The following is a 25,672-nucleotide window of genomic DNA, read 5'->3' as shown; positions in this document are numbered from 1 at the left end:
GACAGCTTGAAATTCTTTCGAACTGAAGCTGGCATCTCACTTTGGGGAGACAGCTTCAGGGCTCGAGCGCTGGCTTTGCCCAACGAGCCCCGATTCTGATGTCTGGCACTGCATGATCCCCTATGTACTGCCAGGTGCATTCCCCCAAAGCAAAACAGAAAACCTGGCAGTTCATAAAGAAAGAAAGCAGATGCTAAGACTCATTTTTATAAGGGAAGGCCCTTTTTATTCAACATGTACATCTTTCACTCTTTTCCTTTGAAAATCTAATAAAAAACAAACCCTTCTGTTTCCACTTACTTAAAAAACCCCACGTATCAATCAAACAAAGGGGACTACTGAAGCGTGGCGGCGGTGACGGGGAAGGAGGCATGAGGGGTCAACAGGAGCAAAAGGAACACGCGTGGAACAAGGACGGGCAGACGCCTGATCTGGCAGGTGAGCTGAGCTCTTCTCGCAGAACAAACAGACCAAAGGCCTAGTGAGCTCCCAGCACAATTGCTCTATTTTAAAACACAGGAAGCACCCCAGCCCCTGGCCGCCTTGGGCTGGGGGAGAGGCACTGGGCCACAGGGCGGGTGGTCACAGGGTCACAGGACATAAGTATTCTTCACCAGATGCTCCTTGTCATCCGCCGAGCTCCAGATCGCATGGAGTTGGCGTTCCTGGTTCTTCCGTGCCATCCGGATCAGGCAGATCACAGAAAATCCCAGCAAGAGCATCAGGATCATGAAGAGGAGCCCAGCCAGGACCACCACTGAGGGAGAAGAGAAGATGGGGCCCTGTGAGAATTCTGGGGCTCACAGTCCCCCTAGCCCTATCTGGGATGGACTGACTCCCCTTCCAGAAGTTATCAGGCTGGGTTCCTGCTTGACTCCACTTCCCCTCTTCTCAGGGCCAGCCACCAGAGGAGTCCTGAACCCAAAGCCACCCTGTGTAATCTGGGGGTGAAGCGAGCAAACTCAAGGTCTGGTCTCCACATATCCCAGCCAGCCCTGCAGAGACGGGGTAGCAGATGATCTTCAGCCAGGGAAGGCTCTTTCTTTTTTTTTTTGTTTTTTTTTTTGGGTCACACACTGTGACGCTCAGGGGTTACTCCTGGCTATGCGCTCAGAAGTTGCTCCTGGCTTCTTGGGGGACCATATGGGACGCCGGGGGATCGAACCGCGGTCCGTCCTAGGCTAGCGCAGGCAAGGCAGGCACCTTACCTCCAGCGCCACCGCCTGGCCCCTTTGAGAAATTTTTATTTTTATTTTTACCACAGTGGATTAAAAAAAATTTTTTTTGGCCACACCCAGTAATGCTCAGGTTATTCCTGGCTATGCACTCAGAAATTGCTCCTGGTTTGGGGGACCATATGGGACACCGGGGGCTTGAACAGAGGTCCATCCTAGGTTAGCGCATGCAAGGCAAATGACCTACTGATTGCGCCACCACTTCGGCCCCAGGGAAGGCTTACTTGACAGACACAGAAGAGAGGTCGGGACCCCATGCAACTAATGCTCATGGGAGGTGCACACCTGCTGCCCCCCAGTCAAGGTAGCAGCTCCAGGGACCTCCTGCCCTCCGCCCCACCCACCTTTCCACCCTGGGGGCTGGTGGCCTGGTCCCAGCTGTGGCAGGGCTGAGCTTCCGAAAGGAAAACAAGGTCAAAGAGGCCAAACCAGTGGAGCAGGTGCTGGGTGCCAGCAAGGCCGCCTGCTGACCTCAGACTCAGGGCTAGAAACAACAGTGGGTAATGCCAACCAGGGCCTCCAACTTACTTCCTGATACCCAGCACCCACCATGGGCACCCCAGGTGGCAAAATTTCCCCCACCCCTAGGGCATGAAGTCTGACGTGGGGCTGCAGCCACTAAAAAAGGGTCATACTTCTCCAATTGGGAGAGACCAGTCACCACTTGGGCTCACTGCTGGCCCTGAAGGATGAAGTGTCCGAAAGCACAAGCGGCTGTGTACCCACACACCAACAAATGCACGCAGGTACTTGCACTTATTCATATGCATGCACACACTACGTGAAGGGCCCTAGCAGTGGGGAGGAGGAGGCAGGCACAGCCACTCACATTTGGCATCTCGGGGCAGGCTGGTGTACTGCTGCTGCTTGCCTGGAAGAGAGAGAGAGAGAATATAGCCTCAGAACAGATCTCAGCCCCCAGAGAAACCAACATCCCTTTAGCTCTTTCCCAGGGTCTCCCTGCAGCCTTCCGAGGCTTTGGTTCTTTTTGGGCCACATGAGCTGCATTCAGGGTTGACTCTTGGGAGGGCTTGGGGTACCAAATAGAGCACTGGGGACTAAAGCCAGGTCAGTTGAGTACAAAAAAAGCGCCCTGATGGGCCGAGGCAATAGCACAGCGGCTGAGCTATATACAGCTGAGCAATAAAGGAGGCCGAGCTGCGTTTGATCCCCAGCATCCCATATGTTCCCTGGGTCTGCTAGGAGTCATCCCTGAGCAAAGAGCCAGGAGTAAGCTTACTACAGCTGGTTATGGCCCAAAACAAAAAACCAAAAACAAAGCGTCCTGACCTAAGGATACTCATAGTTGTTCCTGGCTCCATAGGAGTGAGCCCTGGTTGTGATGAGGGAACCCATATGTGGTGCCGGGAATTCTAATCAGGATTGAGGCCACTGTATCTGCATGCAAGGCAAGTGCCTCACCTTTGCCGTCTGTTCAGAGTGCCCTTCTGAGACACCCTAATAGGGACCAGAGACGCTGCCCAAAGGCCAGGGCCCAAACCCAACCCCAACCCACAAGGGAGCCCACACAAAGGGATCCAGACAGCAGCTTCCTATAGGGCTAGGCAGTCGGGGGAGGGGGGCCGGAAAAGCTCCCTACCACCTCACCATAGCATTGGCTCATGCACTCCTCCTTGGACAGATAGTTGTTCTTGTTGCCCTGGCAGCCTCCATATATGAAGATGTCACACGTGTTCTTCTCTGTGTCAAAGTACCAGCGTGTGAAGGCTGCGCGGCACACTCCGGTGTTGGCCTTGGGAACACAGTATTCTAGGAACAAGACAGCATGGAGGGCCCGTCAGCTAGGCCTCTGAGAGAGGGACAGAGCTAGAGGGAAAGATGAGGAGGTACCCTATACCAGAAGTCTGTGCTCTGTTGAGTCACAGTGCGTTGGCCCTCTGCTGGGCAGCTCCCACAAGCATTCACTGGTGTCCAAGAAACTAATCCCGGATGCACCATTTTATCCTCGGGGAACCCAAGGCCCACTGCGGGGAGGGGGGCACTGCCCACTCTACGAACCCCTTAGGCGCCACCCTCACAGACCGTCCCTAACTATGAAAGACAACCTGTTTGTAAAGAGGAATCCGCTTACCCTCGTAGCTGAAAATATCGCTGGACTGGTCATCCTGCTTTCTGGGAGCTAAAAGATAAAGCATCCATGTCAGGGAAGCTAAGAGAGGGGGCATGGACCGCCCTGGTAGAGGGAGCACTCTGCTCGGTCACCTCTGCCTACAGGCGAGAGAGCATACAGGGAACAGAGCAGGGCTGGTCACATAGCAGGAGCACCTGTAGAAGCTAGGACTGAGGCCACAGTCCTATGTACCCTCAACAGCCAGGAGGGGCCTCGTCTCTAGGAATGGGAGCCACCACCCTCTAGGGGCAGGAGGACAGAGTGTTCACAGGCATGGTGCTTCTGGCCACAACACACAATTTTGCACTGGCATTCTAAGCCAGCTGACCACTCCAGGAATGGACAGAAGACAGAGAACCAGAGCACAGACGGGGGACTGACACTGGCAAGTTAGGGGCCCGTCCTCGGTGAGGTGTGTGGGTTATAGGGGGTGGGGGTGGGGGTGGCAGGTCTTGCTGGCTGAGCCCACAGCCCGGAAAGCAGCCTTGGGTTAGCCAGGCTGTGCTACTGGCGCATCCAGACCACTCACCCCAGGCTCGGGCCGCAGAGAGCAATACAGAGCAAGCTAGAACAAAGCTCAGGAACAAGGACCGGTGGGCAGCAGGAACGACAGGCACAAAGGAGAGAAAGCAGGCTGGGGACATAGGAAGAGGGCTCAGCAGGCAGAAGCCACCACATTCATGGCCCCTGCAGGGAGCCTGTGGAACCCCAGAACTACGGAAGTCCCCAGCAGAGAATGTGCACAGCCCAGACAGGAAAACCCCACTGGCCAGGGGTGAGTCAAGAGAAGCAGCAAGTGGGGCCGTCTAGAAGTTTAAGCCCCAGGTGACCACTGTCAGTGCACAGTACAATCCCCCCCAACCCTGGATGTCCTTGTTCCTCTTGGGTCTCAGGACCTACCACTTAGGAGAGAGGAGTCAACTCCAATGCTGCTGGCAGTGCCATTATTCGGGGTCTGGTCTGCAGGGGACAAAAGCAGAGTAAGAAAGTGTCCCACACCCACACCCACACCCACTCATGCACCAAGTCAGAATCCAGAATCCAGCAGCTTCAAGGGTCATATCAACAAAGGCCACAGAAGAAGCCCAGTGGAAAAGACACAGATGGCTTCCCAGTAGAATGACCCACTCAGTGGAAGAAACCCCTGAAGACATTGAATTTGTCTCTTTCTGTCAAGTCTTTCACACTTGACAGTGCTTGGGTGAACACATGCACTGCTGGTCAAGGGACTGGACTGGGCATGGAGGTACTCAAGGCCAGGACCTTCTTCCCCTGTGTTCTCCCCTGCCCCATTATGAAATAAGGGCTGATGGGAAGATGCTCAGAACCTGAAGAGCTCAGGGGCCACAAGAGCCATTCCTGAGGTACTGGGAATTAGACTAGGGGCTTCGAACATTAAGACATGGCTTATACTACCCCAGTCACCTTTGCCACACTAAAACAATTTTTGGCGAGAATCTGGAGTCACACCTGGTGATGGTCATGACTCTAACCACTGTACTAGCACTCTGACCCCCTCTAATACACATTAAATTCATGGAGTATAAATGGGCTTTTCTTTGTTGGGTGATGGTGTGATTTAAACCTAGGACCTCACACCTGTGAGATAAGCGCTCTACTCTATTCAGCTTCATCCCAGGATTAGAAGTGTACTTGTTACTGAAAGTATATTTTAAAATGGTTACAATGGAGCCAGAGAAGGGCCAGAGAAATAGTACGTGGGGTGTTTGCTTTGCACACAACTGACCTGGGTTTAAGCCCAGCATACCAGATGGTCCCCCCAAGAATGCATTCAAGAGTAACCCTTGAGAGGCCAAAGCAGTGGCGCTAGAGGTAAGGTGTCTTCTTTGCAAGCGCTACCCTAGGATGGACCAAGGTTCGATCCCCCGGCATCCCCCCAAGGAGTGATTTCTGAGTTCATAGCCAGGAGCAACCCCTGAGTGTCAACAAGTGTGGCCCAAAAAACAAAACAAAACAAAACAAAACAAAACAAAACAAAAAAAAGAGTAACCCTTGAACACTGATGGATGTGGCCCAAAAAGCAAAAAAAAAAAAAAAAGGGGGGGGGAGGGGAGCTGGTGAGACAATACAATGGTGAGGCATCTGACCCAGGTTTGAATCTTGGCACAGCTCATTATGCCCCCCTAAAGCAAAAGAATAATCTAGGGGAGCCGCTGAAGTGATAGACAGCACATGAAGAGGGCACTAACTTTGTACATGGCCAACCAGGGTTTGATCACTGGCACTCCATATGGTACACCCACAACACACACACACACACACACACACACCCACAACACACACACACACACACACACACACACACAATGCGGGGTCATCTGGGTTTCTTTTTTTGTTTTGTTTTGTTTTGTTTCGTTTTGTTTTTGGGTCACTCCTGGCTCTATGCTCCTGGCATGCTCAGGGGACCATATGGGATGCCGGGACTCGAACCGACCTTCTGCAGGAAAGGCAAATGCCTTACCTCCATACTATCTCTCCGGCCCTGAGAAATCATTTCTGATGGTGTTCAGGACACCAGTGCTAGATATCAAATGGGTCAGCTGCATGAAAGAGAAAAGCTTTAATTCCCTGCACTATCTCTCTCATCACCCTAATGGTGAATTTTATATATGATGGGCATTTTGGGGTGTTTATTTTGGGGGGCCAAGTCCAGCTAGATGAACACTTAAAGATAACTCCTTAAGTGGAGTGAACCAAGGGTTCAGTGGGCCCATATATGGTGCTAGGGATCCAAATCAGGTTAGCCAAGTGAAAAGCCTGTGCCCAACACTGTACTGTCTCTCTGGCCCCTATATTTTTTCTCATATATGCACTAAATTAAGGGGTATGTGTAAAGGGCTGAGTTTCAGGAGCACAGAAGGTGGCACAGGGGGCCAGAGCAATAGAACAGCGGTAGGACATTTGCCTTGCACATGGCTGACCCAAGACGGACCTAGGTTCGATCTCCGAAGTCCCATATGGTCCCCCAAGTCAGGAGCAATTTCTGAGTGCCGAGCCAGAAGTAACCTGAGCATCACCAGGTGTGGCCCAAAAACAAAACAAAGAAAGTGGCATAGGAAGAGTCCATGGGGGGAGGAGGAGAGACCAGACCTTTGTCGAGCTGGTTTGCACAAACCAGACCCCTTCTTTCTGCTTCTTGACCCCTCAGTAGCCTCCCCAGGAAGTGAGGGGGACCCAGCCTTTGTCCCCAAGGGCTCCTATGGAGCCTGCCTGCCTAGAGAGACGGTGTGAGCTGCTCTGGCTGCCCAGCTTTCCCCGGATTCGAGGCCCTGACAGCAGAGCTGTGAGCCACTCTCAGTCACCTCCCAGCATCACTGCACTCGGCCCCACACTGCTGCAGCCAGTCTCACTTTCTCTTCCACACTTTCTCCCTCCCTTCCCCTCCCCTCCCCAGACCAGGACAGGGCTCCAAACCCAATCAAGGAAGGGGAGGACAGAAGGCAAATTATTTCCTCTACCTCCTCCCACCACATCCAACCACAGGGACAAAGGGAAACAGAGCCAACAACATTTCCCACGGTCTCACCTGGTCTGGTGGTAGCTGCCTGCCCCTCCCTCCCTCCATTCCCACACAGAAAAGCCAGGGGACACCTGAGGGAGCAAACCCTGCCCAGCTTGGTTCGGTGCACTAGGAGCTGAAGCCTTGAATGCTCATGGCCCCAAGTCCGGCATGGTTGCTGGGTGAGTCCTGTGCGCTCTTCGGGAGGACCCCCCCACCAAGGGAGACCACTGTTCGGGGTGCTCAGTCACTGTCAGTCGGACCATGATTTTGCTGTCCCTACTCACATACATCACCCCCTCATCTGCCCACAGCTCTACATGAGAGGATCACAGGGGCCAAGAAGCCAAACTCAGCTTGTGGGCTGGCAGGGTGCAGTGAGCAAGGAGGGCACCTGCACATCAGGCCACGCAGCCAGAAAGGCTGCGGGAGTCATATCCCCTTAGGAGGATGCCAGTGAGAATCGTGCCATGTGCCAACCGCATCCTCAGGACTCAGAGGGTCATAGGCTCAGAGGCTGCCCTCACTGCTGCCCAAGGCACTCATACCAAGATGCCAGGGGCCTTCAGGATGACACTTGACCTGGAGGTACTCGGGGTCAGCATCTTGACTCCACGGTCCCTTCTGAGGTAGACTTGGCGGGACGGGTGCCAGGAAGTAAATTCTAGTTACTTGACTCATAACTTGGCTGGATGAGTGAGTGCCTCAAGTTATCTGTCCCAGCAGTAAAAATAACCCACACGGCCCAGAGCAAGAGGGCAGCCGGTCTTGAGTGGACTGAGGAGATTCTCCTCCAGAAAGGGAGTCCTGGGGCCAGAGAGATAGCATGGAGGGAGGGTGTTCGCCTTGCATGGTTCAAATCCCGGCATCCCATATGGTCCCCCATACCTGCCAGGGGTGATTTCTGAGCGTAGAGCCAGGAGTAACCCCTGAGCGCTGCTGGGTTTGGGCCAAAAACAAAAACAAACAAACAAAAAAAACCACCAAAATAAAACAAAAGGGAGTTCATTCCTCTGGGGGTGGGGGGAGTGTCTGGTGTACAGAAGACAGGAAACTGGGGCCAAGATGCGAGGGGTTCTGGTCCTCCCCTAGCTCCCCCTGTGGCTTGACTCCCCTTTCTAAAAGGGGCGAAAGTGCTGCAGTGAAGCCACCAGCATCTTGCTTCTGCTTCTGAGACCCAGATTAGGGGGCCATGAAGCTGTGAGGAGCAGAGGACAGTCACCGTCCAGTCACCAACCACCCGACACTCAGGGGTCCCAGAGCGTGTCCCCAGGTAGCACCGTCTGACCTGTGACTCCTGAGCACCTCTTCAGACACTGGTCCTTGGTCAGGTAGTTGTTATCGTTTCCCCCACAGCCACCGTAGAAAAACCTCCGGCAGTTCCCCTCCGTGGCGTTGTACCACCAGCGAGGGAAGGAGGCCCGGCACCTGCCCACGACCTTGGAAACCAAGCAGGAGTCTGAAACACAGAAAGGATGGTGTGTGTGACAGGCAGGCCTGGCCACAGAGAGAAGCCCTGACCTGGAGGAGGACCTTTGCTTCCAAACCCCAGAGAAGCAGCAGGACTCAGGGTGCCAGCTCAGCTCCTCAGAGCAGGCTTCTGAGCACAGAGCTTGGGGCACTCCTTAGGCTGGTGAGGTTGAGACATACACACGTCACTGATGGGTGGCCCCTGAGCCCGCAGAGCGGCTCCTTCCCATGCAGATGCATTCCTACCCATTCCAATGCCAAGCTGCCCATCTCTGGCATGGTTCCATGTTGCTTTTGAGATGGCCTCACTGTCAAAAGACAGCACCTAGCTCAGAAACAAACCTTCCAGAACCTGGTGAGTCGTCATGCTAGGCCAAGGGCACTGGGCATGGTTGGGCTGGGTTGAAGATGTGGAGGAAAGATGTCTAAAGCTTTGGCACCTCTAAAGAGCAGCCCTCAGTTTTGTTGCGATGACTAGATTATGGGCCCGAACACTTTAGTTTCCATTAATGAAGCCCTTCCTACCCTTCCTGCCCACTCTCTGCCCAAGGGCCACTTGAAATGCTCCAGAGAGCAGAGTCCTTTTTCTAGTAGTCAATCCACACATGGGCTCAAGCATCTATAGCAAGATGGGCCTGGGCTTCTAGATGGCTCAGCGCAGGGAATTAAGCAGACAGCTTTGCCAGCAAAGGGCCACAGAGCATGTTTTTCTCTCCAGGAAAGGAGAAGTGGGGAAAGTACAAGTACAGCACTTCCCCACCAGAGGGAAAATGCGGATGAGCAAGGGGTCAAACAGAAGCCTGAGGGGCTGGAGAGGATAGCACAGCAGTAGGGCATTTGCCTTGCATGCAGTCAATCCAGAACAGATGGTGGTTCAAATCCTGGCATTCCACGTGGTCTCTCATGCCTGCCAGGAGCAATTTCTGATTGCAGAGCCAGGAGTAACCTCTGAGCACTGCTGGGTGTGACCCGAAAAAACAAAAACAAAATACAACAACAAAAACAAGCCTGAGGGCCTATACATGGGGAAGAAAGATCTCTTAAAGCACAGAAAATGCGGGGCCGGGAAGGTGGCACTAGAGGTAAGGTGTCTGCCTTACAAGCGCTAGCCAAGGAACAGACCGCGGTTCGATCCCCCGGCGTCCCATATGGTCCCCCCAAGCCAGGGGCGATTTCTGAGCACATAGCCAGGAGTAACCCCTGAGCGTCAAACGGGTGTGGCCCAAAAACCAAAAAAAAAAAAAAAAAAAAAAGCACAGAAAATGCACTACCAGGGCAGGCAGAGCAGCTTCCTCTCTGTTGCTGGTACCGGTGACAAAGTCACAGGGGTTCCTCATTGCAGCACAGAAAAAGCCCTTGCTACCCAGCAGGCGGCATGTATTCACCAACCAGCACCCAGCCTAGAATAAGCAGCGTCTGCCCCCGCCCCCCCCCTCCCCCACCAGATCTCTCAGGAAGATGAGAGGTGATGGGACAGCTATATAGAACATTCCACTCTCCAGTGCTAGTCTCTTCATTGCAGCTCTTCTGAGCCAGGAGAACTGGACATCTAAGGCGGAGCACAGCAAGCATGCAGGACTGCTCAGGTGGAGATCAGGGGAAGAACATGTGATGCATGCATGAGACCCTGGATTTGATAACTGGCATAGACAACAAGTCCAAATATCCAAAAGCAGCTTTATCCTCAGGCTGTTTTAGGTGTGGGAGAAGAGAAACTCACTTCCATCACAGTGCATCTAGTAATATCTCTTACTGGGGCTGGAAAGACAGATCAACAAACTGGTGTGCAGAAGACTGGATAGTACAGTGTTATAGCACTTGCCTTGCACACGACAACCCAGGTTTCTTCTCCAATTCCCAGCGCCCCATATGGTTCCTTGAGCACTTGAACCAGGAGGGATTCCTGAGTGCAGAGCCAGTAGTGTGAGCAGCACTGAGTGAGCCCAAGGACCAAACCAAACCAAATCAAGCTCTACCCACAGCTCTACTGCAGCAACCAGCAAGTGCAGCTGCAGAAACAGCCCAAGTACTGCCGGGGCATCCTTCAAATGACTAGAAATGTCTATTCAAACTTAGTGGCCGGAGAGATAGCATGGAGGTAGGGTGTTTGCCTTGAATGCAGAAGGATGGTGCTTCAAATCCCAGCATCCCATATGGTTCCCTGAACCTGTCAAGAGCGATTTCTGAGCGTAGAGCCAGGAGTGACCCGAGCGCTGCCGGGTATGACCCAAAAACTAAAACAAAAAAACTTGGACAAGGGACTAGGTGCGCAGTCCAAGGGCAGAGGGCATGCCTCACATATCTGAGGCCATGGGTTCAACTCCCCATACCACTATAAAAAACAAACACTTGAGCTAATACCAGCAAGTCTGGAAATACTGGCCCACTGTTGAAGTGGAATGATGGCCCAGGGCTGGGAATCATTAACCTCTTTGTTCATTAGTAATCTCCTCAATAAAAAGGGGCTGGGCCGTAGCTCAGTGATCTTTTGTTTGCATGTCAGAGGCCCAGAATTCAATCCCCAGCACAGACCAAAATTAAATAGAGGATAAAACTGCTAATCTCCAGAGCTAAGAAGAAAACTCAAATGATGTGACACATGACTGACACATGTGAGGCCAAGTTTGAACCCTGGCATACCATGTCTGATTCCCCCAGTACTATGCAGAGTTCCTCCTACAAGAGGAGTTGGAAAGACAGCACAAAGGGCTGGAATGCACACTCCATATGCAGAAGGCCGAGTTGGAACCCTCCCCCAGAAACGGGGGTCAGGGAGGGCAGAACCTAAGGCAGTAGCTACCCCCTTCACAGCAGGGCAGGAGCAGCACCTGGCATCAGGGCACAGCACCCAGAGGCCAGACTGATAATTACTGTGAGTGGCCTTCAAGCCCCCTGAGTACCCTTGAAAGTACAAAAATAATTTGGGCTTTTTTGGTGGGGTGGGCTCCACAGCAGTGCTCAGGAAAGGAAACCCATGCGAGACAAGCATCCTTCCCATTACACTATGACTCTGACCCCTGCGTGTACTTATTTACAGCCACAAATCTCGAGTCCTGTGAAACAGGCCTGTTTCCTAAGTGTGAGATCAAAGCTTAGGGCAGTTCCTTTTATTTATTTATTTATTTATTTTTAATGTATTAACTTTTAATAGCTTTTTTTTTTTATTTGGTTTTTGGGCCACACCCGGTAACGCTCAGGAGTTACTCCTGGCTATGTGCTCAGAAGTTGCTCCTGGCTTGGGGAACCATATGGGACACCGGGGGATCGAACCGCGGTCCGTCCAAGGCTAGCGCAGGCAAGGCAGGCACCTTACCTTTAGCGCCACCGCCCGGCCCCCCTTTTATTTATTTATCTATTAATTTATTTTCGGCTTTTGGGTCACACGTTCAGGGGTTCTCTGCACTCAGAAATTGCTCCTGGCAGGTTTGGGAGACCCTATGGGATGCTGGGAATCAAACCGGAGCCCATTTTGTGTTGGCCGTGTGCAAGGTAAACGCCCTGCTGCTGTGCTATCATGCTGGCCCCATTAGGACAGTTTAAATCGGCATGCAGGATGTGAATTCGGGCTGGTCTAATTAGAGTCCAGGCACTAACCAGTGAACCCGAAAAGGGCAGGAAGAGAAAGCCTCCTACTAACCGTCAGTGGAACAAAAAAACCTAAAATTGCCAGAGTCCAAACATTCCTCAGCCCTTTATCACAGTCTAAGGGTTCAGCAAGGTCGGGCCCTGTGGAGTCGCACGGAATGAAGGGTCTGCATAGCATCACATGCCAGAATGGCCATGGCAAGGGGGACTAGCTGGAGACATTTTCAGGAAGCTCTTCCTGAGTGGATAATTCAGTACTATAGAGAGATGAAAAAAAAGGACGTATCAGTCTTAGAATAGTTAGAACAAGTGGGACCGGAGCCATAGTACAGTGGGAGGGCGTCTGCCTTGTGTGGCCACCCCAGGTCGTTCGCTGAGCCCCATCAGTGATCCTCCTTGAGAGCAGAACCAGGGGCAAGCCATGAGCATGCCAGGTGTGATCCAAACCAGAACACAAACAAAAGAGATGGGTGACAACTGGGGAGGTAAGAGCACACACAAAGTACACGGGTCCTGGATTTGATTCTGACACCACACTGTCCACCAAGACACCCCAAAGCATCTCACCACAAACAGCCCCTGAGCACTGGTTGAATATGGCCCTAAAATAAACATACAAAAAACTGCCAACCCTACTTAGCTCACAGGCCACAGGCAACAGCCCATCCTTCTGGGTTTTCTGTTTAATGCTGGGGAGGCCTCTGCATTCCATCCCCGCCCTAAACACTTCTTCCTCCTCCCAGTTTATCAAACATCCTGCTCACATTGCTCAGCCCCATGCAGAACTGGGCCAATGCTTCATGTGTGGTCAGAAGCCGGCAGCAAGCTGGTTCTTGCTTCTTTCTTATGACAGCACTGACCCCACATTCCTTAAATCTCGCCCCTGCCAAAAAGGGGAAGAAAAAAAAAAAAGCGATAGTTTGGCACTCCCCTGAAGGCGCTGGGCGTTTTAAAGACGGGGGCCAAAGGGAAAAGGGCAAAAATAATCTAAGATAACCTATAATCATATTTCCACAACCTATATAGACTAATTTCATCCTCAGGGTCAGAGAGACACAGTCCTTTAAGCCAAGCTTTAAAAGTCACCATGGAGTCAAAACAATAGCACAGGAGCAGGGCATTTGTCTTGCACATGGTCTAACTGAGACAGACCTGGGTTCGATCCCCAGCATCCCATATGATCCCCAAGCCTACCAGGAGCTATTTCTGAGCATGGAGCCAGAAGTAAATCTTGAGTGCTGCCAGGTATGCCCCCCCCCAAAAAAAGTAAGGTCAACTTGGGCTTGATATATGACTGACCTGGGTTCAATCCCAGGTCATCATCACAAGGGTCCCCTGAGAATTGCCAGGGGTGATTCCTGAATATTGCTGGATGTGGCAAAAAAAAAAAAAAAGTAGTGCATGATTCACAGAAGACTTGGTGCTCAGACATACCTACCACAGCTGAAAACTGCCCCCCAGACAGCTTGTTCCTACTATTAAAAAGCCACATAAATGACTCAGGGGAAGAGAAAGTACTGAGGTTCAAGTACTGTCTGTGTACAGCCGACTCTGGTTCTATGCACCACATCACACTGGTTCCCAGAGCAGTACCAGGAATGATCCCCCTGAGCACTGCTGGATGAGACCCCCCCTCCCCCAAAGATCATCTGTTAGTATAGAAAAAATGCCTAAGATTGCAATGCGAGTTAGGTGGTATTTGCCTTGCACAAAATGACCTGGTTTCAGTCCCTGACACTCAATATATATAAATCCCTCAGGCACCTCCAGAAATGATTCCTGAGCACATGCAGGTGTGGCTCAAAAAACAGGGGGAAATGGTTAAGATTAAATAAAAGGGTAACCAAAAACATTATTGTGGTATCTTTTATAAGCTTTTATATTTATTTATTCATTTTATTTTTGGTTCGGGGTCATACCCAGCAGTGCTCAGGGCTCAAGGATTACTCCTGGCAGACTCAGGGGACCATATGGGATACTGGAATTGAACCCGATGGATTGCATGCAAAGCAAATGCCCTACCGACTGTGCTGTGGCTCGGGCCCCTCTTTTATAAACTTTTAGATACAACTATGAATTCAGGTTTTTTTGTGTGTGTGTGTGTTTTTTTTGTTTTTGTTTTTTTTTTTTGGTTTTTGGGCCACACCCAGCGGTGCTCAGGGGTTACTCCTGGCTGTCTGCTCAGAAATAGCTCCTGGCAGGCACGGGGGACCATACGGGACACCGGGATTCGAACCAACCACCTTTGGTCCTGGATCGGCTGCTTGCAAGGCAAACGCCGCTGTGCTATCTCTCCAGGCCCTTTTTTTGTGGTTTTTGGGTCATACCCGGCAGTGCTCAGGGGTTACTCCTGGCTCCATGCTCAGAAATTGCTCCTGGCAGGCACGGGGGACCATATGGGACGCCGGGATTCGAACCGATGACCTTCTGCATGAAAGGCAAACGCCTTACCTCCATGCTATCTCTCCGGCCCCTGAATTCAGGTTTTTTGCTGTTGGTTATGAGCCATACCCAGGAGTACTCTGGCTCTGCACTCAGGAATCACTTCTGGAGGTGCTCAGGAATCAACTGGGATGCCAGGGATCGAACCTGAGTAGTCTGCATGCAAGGTAAATGCCCTATCCGCAACACAATTGCTTACGATTTTATGGGGGCCACATCTGGTGACACTCAGGGGTTATTCCTGGCTATGTGCTCAGAAATCGCTCCTGGCTTGGGAGACCATATGGGATGCCGGGGGATCGAACCATACGCCGTCCTAGGTTAGTGTGTGCAGGCAAATGACCTACCATTTGTGCCACCACTCCGGACACTTTTTTTTTTTTTTTTAACATAAAGATGGAGAGCCTAGCACACAGCCCAGCATCAAAGTATGAAAATCCACATCTCGGGGCCGGGCGGTGGCGCTAAAGGTAAGGTGCCTGCCTTGCCTGCGCTAACCTTGGACGGACCGCGGTTCGATCCCCCGGCGTCCCATATGGTCCCCCAAGCCAGGAGCGACTTCTGAGCGCATAGCCAGGAGTAACCCCTGAGCGTCACCGGGTGTGGCCCAAAAACCAAAAAAAAAAAAAAAAAAAAAAAAAAAAGAAAATCCACATCTCCCTTCTGGAGATGTGGCAACATGTGCTTGGGCACCATGTACCCAGGCAACACATTGAGTCCACTTTTAAGGACAGGAAACTAAATGAGAGAGAGGCTTTCACATCTGCTTTTCTTACTTTTTATCTTAACTATGGCAGCTTTTACTGAGATAGTGGTCTCATCTGGGAAAGGTTTATGGCCCCTTTGCTATATTAAATGCCCCATTCCTGGGGCTGGAGTAGTGGTGCTAGCGGTAAGGCATCTATCTACCTTGCAAGCACTAGCCTAGGACAGACCGAGGTTCTATCCTCCGGCGTCCCATATGGTACCCCCCAAGCCAGAGGCAATTTCTGAGCGCATAGCCAGAAGTAATCCCTGAGGGTCACCGGGTGACCCCCCTCCAAAAGAATTTTTCTGTTCCTGGGGCCAGAGAGATAGATAAGACAGCACAGCTGGTAGGGTATTTGAGATGTGCACAGCCAACCTAAGTTCAATCCCCAGCATCCCTTTTGGTTCCCCAAGCATTGCCAGAAATAATTCCCGAGTGCAGAGCCAGGAATAACCCCTAAACAATGCTGGGTGTGACCCTCTAAACAAAATTCCAGTTACTTTAGGAGTCAGGAGTGGACCCCTAAGCACAGAGCCAGGAGTAAACCCTGAGCACAGTCAGGTGTGGCCCAACCAACAAGGCCCCCCCACAAAAAAGTTCTATTCATTTAAAAACTAATCTGGGGGTCGGAGAGATAGCACAGCGGTAGGGCATTTGCCTTACATGCAGAAGGACAATGGTTCAAATCCTGGCATCCCATATGGTCCCCCGAGCCTGCCGGGGGCGATTTCTGAGTGTAGAGCCAGGAGTAGCCCCTGAGTGCTGCCGGGTATGATCCAAAAACCAAAAACAAACAAACAAACAAACAAAAAAAACTAATCTGGGAATGTAGATCAGTTGTAGAGCACTTGCCTGTATGTATGAGGTCCCAGGTTTTGAGCTATACATCCCAAATAATACTAAAATGATACGTTAAATAAAACCAAACATTCCAAATTCCCTAGTTTCTTTAGCAGTGCTGAGCCACATTAGGTGAATGGCTGTTTAGCATAAACAGGGCCACTGTGCAGTTTTCAGAGTGAAAGGAAGTCTTTTGTTTGGCTGGGGGGGGGGGGAGAGCCCTGGATGGAACCCAGGTTCTCTTCTCATCTTACAAGGCATGCTCTCCACACAGGGGAGCTGGAGCCCCAGCCAAAGGAGGTCTGCTCCCCCCAGGGGAAGTGTCAGCCACCAAGTAAGCAACTGAGTGTCCCACATTTGGGGAAATGGCAGAGTCAGCATGAATGGGCAGCAATGGGTAGGGCTGGCCACAGGAAAGCCACCTTCACACTCATGACTCTCCCTCGCCAGGGAGGTCCTGGGCCTGGCAAGAGCTGGGGGCACCAGATACCCAATGGTGCTCAAGGACTGTACAATTCAGAGGATCAAACTAGGGGCCTTGTTGTATGCCAGTCATACACTTCGGGCCTCTGGCTGTTGCCTCTGCTCAAGAGGGACATGTTCAACAGTCCCCCAGGAGGGCCCGGGAATACATGCAGGAGCCCTGAGTTCAGTACCTACCACCACCTAGTCCCCCAGCACTACTAGGTTTGTCTTGGGGCCTCAAAACAAAAATACAAAGTTCCTCTGAGATCTACAAAGGGCATGGAAGCTGGCCCGAGGCTGCCCATCCAGAGAGAAAGCACTGCTACAATACGGTAACCTCCAATTCCAGGAGACTCATCTGAAAATCAAACTGTACTCAAGGTGAAATATAATCAACCGCTAACTCAGAGGGCTTGTAAACCACACAACGTTGGATTTAGGGCAGGGGCCTTCAAACTGTCCTTGAAACCATTGAAGGGCCAGACTATAGTTTAAAAATAAAACTAGGGGCCGAAGAGATAGCCTGGAGGTAGGGCATTTGCCTTGCATGCAGAAGGACAGTGGTTCAAATCCTGGCATCCCATATGGCCCCCCACGCCTGCCAGGAACGATTTCTAACAATAGCACAGCAGTAGAACATTTTCTGGGAAAGACCCAGGTTCGATTCCTAACATCCCATATGATCTCCCCCAGCCTGCCAGGGGCGATTTCTGAAGGCAGAGCTAGGAGTAACTAACCCCTGGGCTGGAGAGACAGAATAGTGGGTATGGAGGAAGGGCTTGCCTTGCATGCAACTGACCTGAGTTCAATCTCTGGCACTTTATATAGTCTCCCAGACCCACCAGAAATGATTCCTGAATTCAGAGTCAGAGGTAAACCCTGAGCATAGTCAGGTGTGACCCAAAAGAAAAAACAAAGACTTGGAACTGGATGGGCAGGGGTGCGGAGACAGAGGTAGGGCATTTGCTTTGCATGCAGAAGAATGGTGGTTCGAATCCCGACATCCCATATGGTCCCTGGAGACTGCCAGGAGTGATTTCTTTTTTTTTTTTTTTTTTTTTTTTTTTTTTTGGTTTTTGGGCCACACCCGGTAATGCTCAGGGGTTACTCCTGGCTATGCGCTCAGAAGTTGCTCCTGGCTTGGGGGACCATATGGGACGCCGGGGGAATCGAACCGCTGTCCGTCCGAGGCTAGCGCAGGCAAGGCAGGCACCTTACCTTTAGCGCCACCGCCCGGCCCCCAGGAGTGATTTCTAAGTGTAGGGGCAGGAGTAACCCTTGAGTGCTGCTGGGTGTGACCCCCCCTCCAAAAAAAGAAAATGAACTGGATGGGGCTGGAGCAGTGGCGCCAGCAATAAGGTGTCTGCCTTGCCCGAGCTAGCCTAGGACGGACCACGGTTCAATCCCCTGGTGTCCCATATGGTCCCCCAAGCCAGGAGCAATTTCTGAGTGCATAGCCAAGAGTAACCCCAAGTGTCTCCAGGTGTGCTCCCCCCACAAAAAAAAAGACATGGAACTGGAGCAACATTATATACACAGGTAGATACAGGTAGACTCTTGTCTTAAAGGCAACTGATCAAGGTTAAATCCCCAGCATTTCATATGGTCTCCTGAGCCTGCCAAGAAGGACCCTCATTCTCCCCACATAGGACCTATAAAACCCTGGTATTTAAGAGATAAAATCTTGACATTTCAAATACAAAATATTTAGATACCAAGCTTATATTGTATAAACTACTACAAGACATACTGTTTCTTTCCTTTCCTCAAACAGGATTATAAATTCTAAATCCTAGGTAGATTATAGTAGCCCATCTGAGTCACTGGAAAGGAAACAGCCCTTTGGAACCAACCGTTCCTGGAACTGTGTAATCCCTTGCATTCCGGGTTTCCAACCTTTTCTAACTGAAATCACCGGCCCTTTTTCAGAAACTAAGCCTTTCCAAGGAGCCAGTAGAGCTTCCAACACTTCTTCCAACCCTGCCCCACAGCAGAGGCCTTTATGAACATGTTTTTTCTTTTCTTTCTTCCTTTTTTTTTTTTTTTTTGATTTTTGGGTCACACCCAGTAGTGCTCAGGGGTTACTCCTGGCTCTATGCTCAGAAATCACTCCTGGCAAGCTCAGGGGACCATATGGGATGCTGGGATTCGAACCACCATCCTTCTGCATGAAAGGCCTTACCTCCATGCTATCTCTCCGGCCCCAGACAGGTTTTGTCTAATCATATGTGCTATGTCAACACCGCAGATACCCTGCTTCTTCCTTTTGTGTTTATGTGGATGCCAGGGGCTGTATCCAGGCCTCACACAGGAGATGTGCACTCTACCCCTGAGCCAAGTCTCCACCTGTATACTTTAGAACACTAATAACCATTTTTTTTTAAACTTGCCTAAGAACATGGCCTAGAATAAATGACAGATCCTAAGGTTTCCATGGACAGACTATGACTCACAGTAAGGAGATAGCTCCAAGGGCAGGTGTGGATGATGGATGTACAGAAGGCCTCCTAGCGCCCCCACCCCCCCCCAGCATGGCCAGGAGCAGTTCACCCCCAAAGTAAACAGAAAAAGCAAGGAACTAGAGTTTCTGGGCCTCAACATCCATGTGCCAGCATTCCCCCAGGGCGGTTCCAAATAGCACTTTATCTTAAACACCAGAAATGACATGTGCCCCAAATTGTGACAGACAGCTACTTATAAGCCGCACCCCAATGGCTTCAAGTTATTTGTGGTTGCCACATCCTTAGTGTCACCAAGGCCTCCTGAGATTAATTCATGGCATCATTTCACTGTGTCCCTCTGAAAGCTAGCTGGCTTCATTCCCCTTTATTCTTTCTGTCTCTATCATCATCATCATCATCATCATCATCATCATCATCATCATCATCATCACAGGTACCTGGTACAGCAGCTGCCAGGCTTCCATGTCACAGACTCAGAGACAGGTAACAGGAGAAAGGGGTTGAAAGCCCCAGGCTGACCAGGGCCAAGTTTTAGTACTCAGAAGACCAGGCCGCACCCATCATCAAATTTCCAGTGCTCCTTCATTTACCTCACAGTCTCCCATGATTACAGGGCAGCTGGGCAGGAGAGAAGGGGCCCAAGGTAGCACGTGGCCCTGCATGCAGCCAAGGCTGGTTCGACCCCAAGTACCACATGATTTCACCGACACCCCGACCCCACATCCCTGCCCTCACCAGGAGAGAACCCTGAGAACAGAGCCAGTAACGGCCCCTGAGCAGCACCAGGTATGTGTGGCCCCCAAACCAAACATAATAATGATTCAATATCACTGCTATAGCCTAGGGGACAGTCTGTTCTATTCATGGCACTGAAATGCGGGAGTCGATGCTCAATAAATAAATGTGCTGCCCAAGTCAGTGAGTGTTTCACTGTCCAGGACCCCAACCCTGGCTGCATGGAGACAAACACCTCTTTGTGAGATCGGGAATCTGAGGGCTCTACCTTGGCCAACCCCAGAACCCACACTTGCTGCACCTTAGCTCTTCCATCAGCTCTTTGACCACCAAGCTTATCTATTTCCTTAGGGGTGAAAGAGAAAGGAGAGGCCAGAGATAATATAACAGGTAGAGAGCTTGCCTTGCACACAGCCAACCTGGGTTCAATCCCCAATATCCCATATATGGTCCTCTAACATTGCCAGGAAAGATCCCTGAGCCAAGCCAGGAGTCAGGTGTGGCAAAAACCAAACAAACAAAATTCTGAAAAGAGAAAGGTGTGCTCTGCTGACTGGAGATTTACTGTTCAGCCTTTAGTCAGGACTGGGGAAAGTATAAGATATTAAGTATTAAAGGAAACCGGAGCAGGCTTGAAAGTGAGATGGACACTGTCAAACGGAGGCTGCCACACACGTACCAGTGGAAATTCCCGGCAACAACCAGCAGTCTCTAAGCCAAGTAACCATTAACATGGTCATGGCTCAAGGTGAGGCAGGAAATTACAGGCAGCCGGAAGTACATCTGACTGACTCTCCACAAAGGAATTTTCAAAGTTCTAATTTGAAGGGAAATCTGTTTTTGTATTGATATATATATATATATATATATATATATATATATATATATATATATATATATATATATATATAGTTTGTTTTGTTTTGGAGGCCCTCCAAATAATAGGACTTGGGGAAGAGATAGAGGTTCCCTGGTAGCAGTAATATACTCCCTGTAGTAGAATTACAAAGAGCTAGATTTCGGGTGGGGGTTGTTGCTTTTGGGGGCCATACCTAGCACATGGTGCTTAAGGCTTACTCCTGGCTCTTTTTTTGTTTTGTTTTGTTTTTGTGCCACACCCGGCGATGCTCAGGGGTTCCTCCTGGCTGTCTGCTCAGAAATAGCTCCTGGCAGGCACGGGGGACCATATGGGATTCGAACCAACTACCTTTGGTCCTGGATCGGCTGCTTGCAAGGCAAACACCGCTGTGCTATCTCTCCTGGCCCTTACTCCTGGCTCTTGACTCTCTCCGGCCCTGTGGCTCAGAAATTATTCTTGGCAGTGCTCAGGGAACTGAACTTGGCAGGCAGCATGCAAGGTAAATGCCCTACTCACTGTACTAGCTCTCCAGCCCTAAAAAGCTAGGTTGTATTCACCTCCTTTCACTAACAGAGCAGAGTGATTTTTCTTGTAGTGTGGATTTCAAGCCCAAGTCCCAAGCAGGCAAGGCATGCTCTGTCATCCCCTGTGTCAAATAGAGCAGGTTCTGAAGTGGTAGTCAAAACCTAGCTGCTGACAGAGAGAGAGCAGGAGAGAGAAATCTAAACGGAAGGGAATGCCTACATCCTGCCCGAAAGAGCACTCCACACGGGGAATTAGGGCTTGGTGCCACCAGATCATCAGACTCTGGGAAAATCCAAGAAGGGAATGTCCATAAAACACTCCCCACCCTGGGAACAGAAAGCCTGTCTAAGGCCCCAGGGACTTCACACTGTAGCTGGACCCTGAAGGCTAGAACAGCTACCACCTCCTTATGTAGGGCACTCTGCCTGCCAGGTTCAAGTGCCCAATGCCTCTCTCACAGCCCCCCATCTGCCCCACCACATCACATAGAGACCCCATGGCTCAACGCCAACAGCACAACTTCACAGTTTGCCACCATCTCTTCTCCACTCACTCCTAAGTCTTGGGGACTCTGACCCAGTAGAAGCAAAAAAAATCTGTCCAAAATCTGTTTCCCTCCTTCTCAAAACATTATTTCCTTCCTGTATCTATGGAACCCTGTTCTTTGCTTGTTGTTGTTTGTTTGTTTGTTTTGAGGCCACACCTGTTGTGTTGAGATCACTCCTGGCAGGCTCAGGAAGCCATGTAGGGAGGATGTCAGGGATCAAACTGGCTGGGCCATGTACAAAGCACACCTTCCTCACTCTACTGTCACTCCGAGCATCCATTCCTTCTCTTCTCCCCTTCTAAGTGGACATGTCTTTGGGCCCAAGTGCTATTTCTTTTTTTTTTTTGTTTTTGGGCCACACCCGGTGATGCTCAGGGGTTACTCCTGGCTATGCGCTCAGAAATCGCTCATGGCTTGGGGGGACCATATGGGACTCGGGGGGATCGAACCACAGTCCATCCTACGCCAGCGCTTGCAAGGCAGACACCTTACCTCTAGCGCCACCTTCCCGGCCCCGCAAGTGCTATTTCTAGAAGAGTCTCTCAAATCCCCGAGGTCTCCCTACTCCTCATTTTGTAATTTTAGCAATCATCTCTCCACTTCCACAGTTCCCTGGCAATATCCACACCCAGGTTGATGACTTAACCACCTTGGACTTAGATCCTAGACTTAAGATACCAGGTATTCTCTTCCCCCCAGCCTAGACCTTGCCTGGGTACCTGTAGTCTCACTAAAGCCTCAGTTCCTCAGCTCAATCAATGCCCACTGTAGGCTCTTTTTGTAGTCCACGCTCTGCAAAATCTCACAGCCAACAACTCACAGACAGACCTTTCCACCATCCCTTGGCCCCCTCGTTATATCCAAAACCTCTAAAATCACACCCTTACACAGACCCACTGCACCCCTTCTTGTGGTGCAGCATGTGGCTAAAGAAACTTTCACTCTTAGCCAACGACCTGGCTTCCTAAGAAAAATCAATCAGAAAAAAGGCTGGGGGGGGTGTCAAAACTCGCTCCAGCCTCAAATTAAGCTACTGAATGCTTTCAAGCAAACAGAGCTTCAGATAATGAGGGCATTAGTTCACCCAGGAGTACTTTGAAAGGTCAGCACATCTAGACAGCTCAGCAGTACAGTGCCACAGCACATAAGAGAGGAAAGGCCTGGGCTAATGCATTACTCCTGAGTAGCCTGTAACTTCCATGCCACACCAGGCAGTCTCAAGGACTCAGTAACACAAAGCTGAGCAGTGTTAGCAGAAAGGTCGACCCCAAACTCTAACTTCCTAGGCCTGGTATAGTCTAAGGGTTCCTAATTACTTCATTAAAAAAAAAAAAAAAAAAAAAAGGGGCCGGGAAGGTGGCGCTAGAGGTAAGGTGTCTGCCTTACAAGTGCTAGTGTAGGACGGACCGCGGTTCGATCCCCCGGCGTCCCATATGGTCTCCACAAGCCAGGGGCGATTTCTGAGCTCATAGCCAGGAGTAATCCCTGAGCGTCAAATGGGTGTGGCCCAAAAACCAAAAAAAAAAAAAAAAAAAGTGCAGGGATCACAACAATAGTGCAGCCAGTAGGGTGTTTGCCTCACACAAGGTAAACCAAGTTCTATCCCTGGCATCCCAATACGGTCCCCTGAGCCTGCCAGAGGTGATTCCTAAGCATAACAGCCAGGAGTAACCCTTGAGCACTGCCAGGTGTGGTTAAAAAAAATAATAATAACAACAACAACAACAAAAAAAAGTGGGGCCGGAGAGATAGCTTGGAGGTAAGGCATTTGCCTTTCATGCAGAAGGTTGGTTGTTTGAACATCCCATATGGGCCCCTGGACCTGCCAGGAGCGATTTCTGAGCGTAGAGCCAGGAGTAATTCCTGAGCGCTGCAGGTGTAACCCCCCCCCAAAAAAAAAAATTAATGACTTTTTTTTTTTAAAGCTCAGAATTCCAACGAATTCAAGTTGATCCTGCAAGAGAGATCACAGTCAGTTCCCAGGTCCTCTGGCTGAGCCTCTCCCTTGGCCTTGCACAGCCCATTAAGACATTTTCCCTCTCCCTGTCACCAGGAAATGAGATCCCCGGATGTCATTACCGGTGTGGACTCCGAGACACACACACACATCCTGCTCCTACTAGCTTTCTCCACCCAATATTCTCACCTCTCAAAACATCTGGCTCCGGCCTCTCACCTCCCCCATTCCTGCTCAGCCATCTCTTCCTGAAATACAATCAAGGCCTCTGGCCACACAAGTACTCCACTACCTGCAATTGGATCCTGAGCCCCAGCTTGGACTCCTTAGGCCCAACATGAGAACTCAGGTGTCCCCTTCCTCTTAGCATTCACCCCATTGGTGTTCTTGGCCCTGTTTGTTTACTTCCTCGAACTTTCATATACAGTGCTCGGTGCTCTGCCTTCAAACATTTACTCCTTCTAGGTTGCTCCCACTAGAACAGAAGCTCTGTGGGTGCAAGAACCTAACTCTTTCTCGTCTGTGTCTCAGCAGTTACCACTAGTTGCCAGCACCAACCACAACATCGCTCGGTACGTTCGGCATCATTCAGAAATTCTTCAACAAAGGGAGAACTCCCCAAAGCTGCCAAGATTCTAACATTTACTAGTAGCCCAGCTAGACGGTACAACACGGGGTGTGATTCCAGCACCGCATTATGGTTCCCCCAGCAGCGAGGAAGTGTTCTGAGAGCACTCACAGCCTTGGGTATACAGCCGGGTGTGATCCCCAAACTCCCCTAACCCAAAATAAGACCTACCAGGTCAAATGACCTTACAAACTGGGCCTTACCTTCCTCTCATTTTCTAAAGGTCAGGCGAAGGACTTTGAGACCAAGTCACTTTTCCACCAGGCCAGATCTTTTTTTCTTCCCCTTTCCCTTAGCTTCCCCTTCCCGGGGGTAGTGGCTGATCATCAACATTTTCGGGGGGGTGTCTAAGCAACAAACAGCTCAAAAGGGCTGGATCGATCGTTTGCTTGCTTGGCATACAGAAGAGGGCCCAGTCTCGACTCCTATACCACCCCAAAAAAACACCATCGGGGCTGGGCCCACAAAAACAAAAAACTTGTTGGCGACTGTTCTCCAAGAGCCAAACAAAGATCTGGGGGTGGAGACTTCCTCCCTGCAGGAAACTGCCACCCGCACCCCAAATCCAACCTCCAAGCAGGCCGGGCAGCCCCTCTTTGGGCTCTCCTTGACAATGGGGTTGGGGGGCCTCAAGCCACAAGGGTTCCCCAACTTATCCAGGCCACACCCCCAGGACTGAGGCGTCCCCAACAACGGGTTGGGCTCAGGGCTCAGGGCCCAGACCCCCCACAACCCTAAGATCCCCCCAGGATCAGCCAGGGACCCCTGAGCCATCCAGCCTTTCCTTTCTTTTTCTTTCTTTTTTCCAGGGGACCCGCTCTGGACCCCTCACCGTGGATGCTGCGTCCTTCGGAGGCGGCCACAGCTCCGGACAGAAGCAGCGATGGCAGCAGCAGGGCGAGGAGCGCCCCGCACGGCCCGGGCCCACCGCAGCGCGCCATGAGCGGCTCCACCCGGCTGGCCCGGCTCGGCCCGGCGACGGCGGCCGTTGGGGCGGTGAGTGGGAGGGGGCTGAGCGCAGGTGCGGGCAGACCCTCTCCGCGCACGCGCACTGGGCGCTCGGGGCTGCAGGTGCGCGCGCTTCCGCGAAGCTTCGGAAACTCGGGCGCCTTCGGTGGGAAGCCGCCGCCGCCTCAAAGAAGGAAATTGGGGACCGGGGCGAGCTCGCGGCGCACCCCACCGGCTCCACACGCCGCTCCGAGCCTCTTCAACGCTCCGTGGGCGCTCGAGCCAATGGCGGCCGCCAGGAAGCCGCTCCCCAAGGTAGTGGCCGGACCCCAGGAGGCGGGGCGCACCTGCCGAGGTGCGGCGCATGCGCACTGAGCGGACACCTGCGAGGCCGGCCCCGCCCACTGCACACCTGGCGAGGTACGGCGCATGCGCAGCTGGCCCCGGCCCCCGCCCCGCGCACCTGGGCTGGCCCCAGCCCGGGCGCCCGGAAAAAGGGGCTGCGGACATAGTTTTCCAAGTCCTTTGGTTTTTGTTTGGCTTTGTTTAGGGGGTCTCTCTCACACACACACACA

General features: G+C 51.4%; 1 protein-coding gene across 1 annotated transcript; it reads right to left on the bottom strand.

Annotated features, from left to right (window-relative positions):
• Nucleotides 1–200: 200 nt before the first annotated feature.
• SPINT2 (serine peptidase inhibitor, Kunitz type 2) lies at nt 201–25,447 on the bottom strand. Its single transcript, XM_049786660.1, has 7 exons — nt 24,982–25,447; nt 8,175–8,345; nt 4,267–4,326; nt 3,328–3,375; nt 2,844–3,005; nt 2,065–2,106; nt 201–757 (listed from the first exon to the last, which is right to left on the bottom strand). Exons 1-7 carry the CDS (start codon nt 25,088–25,090, stop codon nt 591–593), a joined length of 759 nt encoding a protein of 252 aa, XP_049642617.1. The 5' UTR covers nt 25,091–25,447; the 3' UTR covers nt 201–590.
• Between the last annotated feature and the right edge of the window lie 225 nt (nt 25,448–25,672).

This window comes from Suncus etruscus, chromosome 14 (assembly GCF_024139225.1).
Source record: "Suncus etruscus isolate mSunEtr1 chromosome 14, mSunEtr1.pri.cur, whole genome shotgun sequence".
Taxonomy (NCBI): domain Eukaryota; kingdom Metazoa; phylum Chordata; class Mammalia; order Eulipotyphla; family Soricidae; genus Suncus; species Suncus etruscus.
Note: the sequence above shows the minus strand (reverse complement) of the source record. Positions and strands in the feature narration are given on the sequence as shown.

Excerpts from the sequence above, each read along its gene's own strand:
- SPINT2 (XM_049786660.1), bottom strand. The coding sequence starts at position 25,090 with ATGGCGCGCTGCGGTGGGCCCGGGCCGTGCGGGGCGCTCCTCGCCCTG. Across the intron at positions 4,327-8,174 it reads GAGGTGCTCAGGAGTCACAG|ACCAGACCCCGAATAATGGC; the intron begins GTCAGACGGTGC and ends TGTCCCCTGCAG. Across the intron at positions 3,376-4,266 it reads TGACTCCTCTCTCCTAAGTG|CTCCCAGAAAGCAGGATGAC; the intron begins GTAGGTCCTGAG and ends TTTATCTTTTAG.